At 52.1% G+C, this 5772-nt stretch overlaps 1 protein-coding gene across 1 annotated transcript; it reads left to right on the top strand.

The window, feature by feature from the left end:
- Positions 1–30: 30 nt before the first annotated feature.
- On the top strand, positions 31–5620 carry LOC103583591 (actin-related protein 2/3 complex subunit 5-like protein; the record flags this gene model as incomplete). Its single annotated transcript, XM_008564864.1, has 2 exons — positions 31–258; positions 5309–5620. Coding segments are annotated over exons 1-2 (461 nt in total), but the record flags the coding sequence as incomplete, so codon positions are not given.
- Between the last annotated feature and the right edge of the window lie 152 nt (positions 5621–5772).

Raw genomic sequence — 5772 nt, 5'->3', positions numbered from 1 at the left:
GGCGGTGCCGGGCAGCAGTTTCCCGCCCCCGAGCTGCCGCTTCCCGCCCCCGAGCCGGATCCGGTGCCGAGCGGAGCGGAGCCGGCCCAGCGGGTGCCGAGCTCCCGCCATGGCCCGGAACACACTGTCTTCGCGCTTCCGCCGGGTGGACATCGACGAGTTTGACGAGAACAAATTCGTGGACGAACAGGAGGAGGCGGCGGCGGCGGCGGCAGAGCCAGGCCCGGACCCTAGCGAGGTGGATGGGCTCCTGCGGCAATATCCTTCCCGACGCGGCAGCACGGCCTTCGCGCTCCCCTCCGGCCCGGCCTTCCCACTTGCCTCATGCTCCACTCGGGCCCCTCAGGCCCGGCCTCCCGACACCCCTTCCTCCTGACCCCCTCTGGTCACTCTCCCAACTCTTTTCCGATCCTGCTCCCCTCGGGCCACGTTCGCCTCAGTCCTGGGCTCCCCAGTTCCCTCATCCCGGGCCCCCGGCGCCTTCCGCCTCAGCAGCGCATCCCCACGCGGCCCCTGGACCCTGGGGGACAGGCTCCCGGCGCGGCCCCAGAGGCACACAGGACGCGCCTCCGGCCCGCAGGTCCCTCCCTCCTCCGTGCGGCTGTCCTCTCCCTCCACTAACCCCCTTGCCTCATCCTTTCAGGGTGTCCCTTCCTTGGGCGTCCAATCACTCCATCCCTCCCTTGCAGGAAATAGGGCCATTCAATGGGGCTTTGTCGGCGGGAGGGGCCGAGGTGAGTCCCCGCTTAGGAAGTGAGCGGCTAGGGCTGCTCGGCACAGTCCTCATGGGCCTTCCTGGGCCCGATTGCAGCACAACATGAAAATAGGTGGGGGGATGGGTGGGGGGAAGAAAAGGCCTAAGGGGGAAAAAGGCTGCAGCCTTAGTCCAGCCCTGCGGCCTGAGGTCGTGCTCCTGCTACCCCGGAGTCAGTCTGACCCTTCAGCTTAATGCCGCCCTTTCTCATCTGTTCTCACCTTCCTCCGAACACCTTGGGTCTTGGACCTTGATAGTCTCAGCCCCGCTCAACAAGTGAGTTTAGGCTCCCCCCCAGTACCCTTCATAGGTAGGAAGAAGTGGAAAAAACTAGTGGTTCAGATCTAAGAAAAACCAGACAGTATAAAGTGAAGTGTAAAAGTAGAGCCCCACGACTGGAAATGACTGTTATTGTGACCACAGAAAAAAGGCACTTAGAAAAGATTAAAAATAAAGGTGATTGTCACAGCCTGCTTGGTCCTTTAGCAGTTTGAGCACAGGAAACTGATTTACTTTCAGAGGAAGGATTTTTCTTTATTCAAATGGTGTTACAGGAAGCGCATTCTCCTCCCCCGCACTTGTCAGGGCAGGGCTGGAGGCTCACGCTGTATATAAATCAGGTTCTTGGTGTTCAATCGGTTGACTCAGCTTGGGAAGTCAGGCCCACCTCTTTTGGGAGGAGTCCTGCAGTGCTCCCCTAATATGCCTTTAAAACAAAAACCTTCAGACTTTGTTTGAACAAGAATGTGTTCTCAAAGGTGGAGATTCAAACTTGTATTTCCTGCCCCATCAGGATCACCTCCCTTACCCTGCTGGTTTCATGGGACCATGGGAAGGGCCCCCAGGAGGAAAGGTTGGTTCTGTGGTCTGGTGCAGGGCCTGACTCATGGGCAGTTAGTGGTGAAAGGGCTCCAGGATCAGGCCTTTAGCTCGGGACCCTCGTTCCACTGATGAGGAGACCGAGACTTCCTCAGTTACTGCCTTGGTCTTGTTGCTGCAGGCACTTATTGAAGGTCATGTCTTGGTACTCCCCTGCCTAGTGATAGTCAGATTCCTGGAGGCCGCTTAGAGGCCTAGGCCTAGCATATCCAGGGGATGGTACTTTCTTCACTGATGGCAGTGTCAGAAACCTTGGTACCAGGGAGATGTACCTCTTGGGATTTGGCAAAGGGAGGTTAGTAGATGAGGAGAACTGAAACCCTGGCAAATGTGGGGCCCAGGTAGGAAGGAGGAAAGAACTGATATTTATGGAGTCCCTACCATGTGCCAAGTATTAGGTCATTGATTTTTTTTTTTTACTTTTTTCCTCGTAGCTGGCGGTATTGGGATCCAAACCCTTGACTTTGGTGTTACCACACTGCACTCTAACCAACTGAGCTAACCAGCCAGCTTGGGAGGTCATTAAATTTAAGCCATAAGACTTCTAAGAGTCTTGGGACAGAGGAGAGGGGAGCAGGAAGAGGGGTTGGTTTATTAGGGTGGTGAAGGGCTCTGTCTTAGGGCCACACAGGGAAGTGTGTTATGGTGGGAAATCACACCAACCACACAGACCCAGCTCTAATCATGCTCTAGCTGTGTGACCCTGGATAGGTCACATACCCTCTCCCAACTGCAGCATTCTCCTCTGTTAAATGGAAGACAGCTGTGCTGGCCTAATAGGTTCCATGGGAGCATCATGGGACAACATCCGCATCACTGGATACAGCAAGTGTCCCGCACGTGCAGCTTGGGTCTGCAGGTAGAGTGGCAACAAGGGATTATAGAAAGAGCTTGGGTTTGAAGGCCAGCTGGACAGCTTAGCTTTGTGACTGTGGGCAGGTAATTTGCCTTCCCCTGAGCTTCACTTTCATTGCCTTTAAAATGGGAATAAGGTGGGGCCGGCCCGGTGGCGCACTGCTACAGTGCGCCGCTTGGGAGTGCAGCGGCGCTCCCGCTGAGGGTTCGGATCCCACGTACAGACCGGTCGCTCACTGGCTGAGCGAGGTGCGGGTGCAACACTGAGAGTTGCGATCCTGTTGCCGGTCCGGGTCTGGTACGGGCTCGACACTGAGGGTTGTGATCCGTTGCCAGTCACGAAAAAAGACAAAAAGGAAAAAAAAAAAAATGGGAATAAGGGCCAGCCCGGTGGCGCACTGGAGAGTGCACCGTCTGGGAGCACGGCGGCGCTCCCGCCGAGGGTTCGGATCCCATGTGGAGACCAGTTCCCGCTCACTGGCTGAGCGCGGTGCAGGCGCAACACCGAGGGTTGCGATCCCGTTTCCGGTCCCCGGTACGGGCGCAACAACGAGGGTTGTGATCCCGTTACCGGTCAGTAAAAAAGACAAAAAGGAAAAAATAAATAAATAAAATAAAAAATAAAATGGGAATAATTATTCTTTTTGCAAAGGGTTTTTTGGGATGAGATGTGTGAAAGCACCTGATCTTGTGGTGGTTTAAGATAGTTCCAGGGTGGGCCCGTGGCTCACTTGGGAGAGTGTGGTGCTGATAATACCAAGGCCACGGATTCGGATCCCTATATATGGATGGCCGGTTAGCTCACTTGGGAGAGCGTGGTGCTGACAACACCAAGTCAAGGGTTAAGATCCCCTTACTGGTCATCTTTTTTAATAAAATAAAATTAGTTTCTTTTCTCCTTCAGTGAAGCAGCTTCTGGTTCACTGGAGCAGGGATCTATCTGGAGCAGTGATTTTGAGCAATTTTGCACCTCCACCTCACCCCTGCCCCCTGGAAATTCAGAAATGTTTGGAGACACTTTGATTGTCACAACTTAGGAGTGTTATTGGTATCTAGTGGATAGAGACCAGGGATGCTGCTGAGCATCCTACAATGCACAGGACAGCCCCACATCATAGAATTATCCAGTCTAATTTTGTCAGTAGTGTCATGGTTGAGAAAGGTCTAGAGGAGTGCAAGGTCTGGGCAGGGTTCCCCTAGCCTCCACAGTGTGTTCTCTAAAGCCAGTTGAGTGTGGAGGCCAGCTTCATAAGTGACATGTGATTGCAGGGATGCCATCATTGCTCCCCAGATCTCTTGCCTGCTGAAGGCCTTTATCTGTCAATGGAGGTAGTGGTTGCTTGACAGACCGGTGCTAAAGCAGTGACTTTTTTCCTCCCATGGACTAGGTATGTGATCCTTGCCTTTGCCCGTCCATTTTCTGAATGATTTTTGTTTGCCAGCTGTGCTAGGTTTAAGTGAAGAGCAAACTAGCTTGCATTTCCTGTTAAGCCTCTGGGACCTTGTTTATTGCTTAGGGGACACCAAATTGGAAGAGTTATGAGTTAAAGGTTATCAGTGGCTGATAACGGACCGGCCCTTGTTTGGCTAGGGAAAAGGAATTTCAAAGCTGAAAGATGGGAGGGAGGGGGGTGGGCTGCCTCTGGAATGTGGAACATAGATAGGAGCCAAGCAGGGACCTGGGGAATCGGGGCTGGGAGTGGCTCGCTAGTGGCGTAGACCGAGCTTAGTCAAGATGGAGCCCACACTAGGGAAGCCAGGAGATTCAGCTTTGCTCTGGAGGCTCTGTTCACATGTGGGGATTGGTGCATGAACAGGAGTAGAAACCTGATTGGGCAGAAGCCATTCCTTGTTCTATTTTTGAAGCTTTTTGGCTGAAGCCAGTGTTTCACATGAGGAAATGAAAGTTGGCTGATGTAATTTAGCTTAAAATAGGTGTCACCTTTGGGGACCTAACTCAGATTGTAATTTTCTTTTGCCTGCTGGGCATTCAGATCTCAGCACAGACTGTGGTATCAGGATGCAACTAAGATTGGTGGAGGCATCGTCTGGTTTTGTTGGCAGAAATTTCTTTTAGATTTAATAAATTCCCCTCCTGGTAGCAGTTGGTACCTCACTGACCTGGGTAGGTCTTGGAAGATAGAAGTTTTAGCACACTTTAATTTCTTTAGTAGTTTAATAAAAAGCATTGGATGAAGAGTTTGGAGACCTCCATTTGTGCCTTCATTCTTCCCTTTTTAGAATGAGAATATGATAATGACCTCCAGTTCACGGGCACGTTGCCGTGAGGTCCAGTAGGGCAGATACAGTGCCCAGCACTGAGCCAGGTGCAAGGGAGCTCAGTCAGACTTTACTGCAGGTTACCCCTCAAGGGCAGTTGCTTTGGTGGGGAAGTTTTAAGAGGAAGCAGAAATAGGAGTTTACAGGGTTGGCAGAAGTGCCCTCCACCCTCCCTGTGGCTCAGGAAAGCCCAGGTTATCAAGAGGCTCTGCCCACCTGGAAGCCGCCAGTGGAAGGTGGGTGGTATGGATAAGATCCCATTTGATTGCTCTCTTGAGCTGTTGTTGAAGTAAGTTCATTAGGCCGGCCGTGGCTCACTCGGTAGAGTGCGGTGCTGATAACACCAAGGCCACGGGTTCGGATCCTATATAGGGATGGCCGGTTTGCTCACTGGCTGAGCGTGGTGCTGACAACACCAAGCCAAGGGTTGAGATCCCCTTACCGGTCATCTTTATAAAAAAAAAAAGAAGAAGAAGTAAGTTCATTAATGAAATCATGGACATGCTCAAGCCTAGTCATCCTTAACTGGTGGTGATGCACAGGGGACATGCTCCGGGCGTTTCATGCAGCCTTGAGGAACTCTCCTGTCAACACCAAGAATCAAGCTGTGAAGGTAAAGGGGGTCACACTGCAGCTGTCTTTGCTGGGTGTTGTTGGGACCTGTCTCCCCAGCTGGAACAGGCAGCACCTGTTCCATCTCTGTATGAGTGGGAGTGAGTTGGCACTGGGCAGTGCTTCCACGGAAGCTTCCTGGCAACCCCCAGATGTTGAGGCTCCTCTGACATCAAAGCTGTCAGTATTTATAGTAAAAGCTCCCCAAAGAAACATCTACTTCTTCCCAGGTCTCATGAGGTGAGAAGTCAGCCCAGCCCCTGCTGAGTAACAAAATAGATAAATTAGATTGCCGTGGGGGACTTATATCAGTGGTTATGCTTTTATAGGCTATTGAATAGGCTTTATCTGCGGAAGAACTTTAAATGCTTTAAAGATTTCCTGTCTTTTAA

Source organism: Galeopterus variegatus, unplaced genomic scaffold (genome assembly GCF_000696425.1).
Source record: "Galeopterus variegatus unplaced genomic scaffold, G_variegatus-3.0.2 Scaffold24649, whole genome shotgun sequence".
Taxonomy (NCBI): domain Eukaryota; kingdom Metazoa; phylum Chordata; class Mammalia; order Dermoptera; family Cynocephalidae; genus Galeopterus; species Galeopterus variegatus.
The sequence above is the reverse complement of the archived record's forward strand: the minus strand, read 5'-3'. Positions and strand labels throughout refer to the sequence as shown.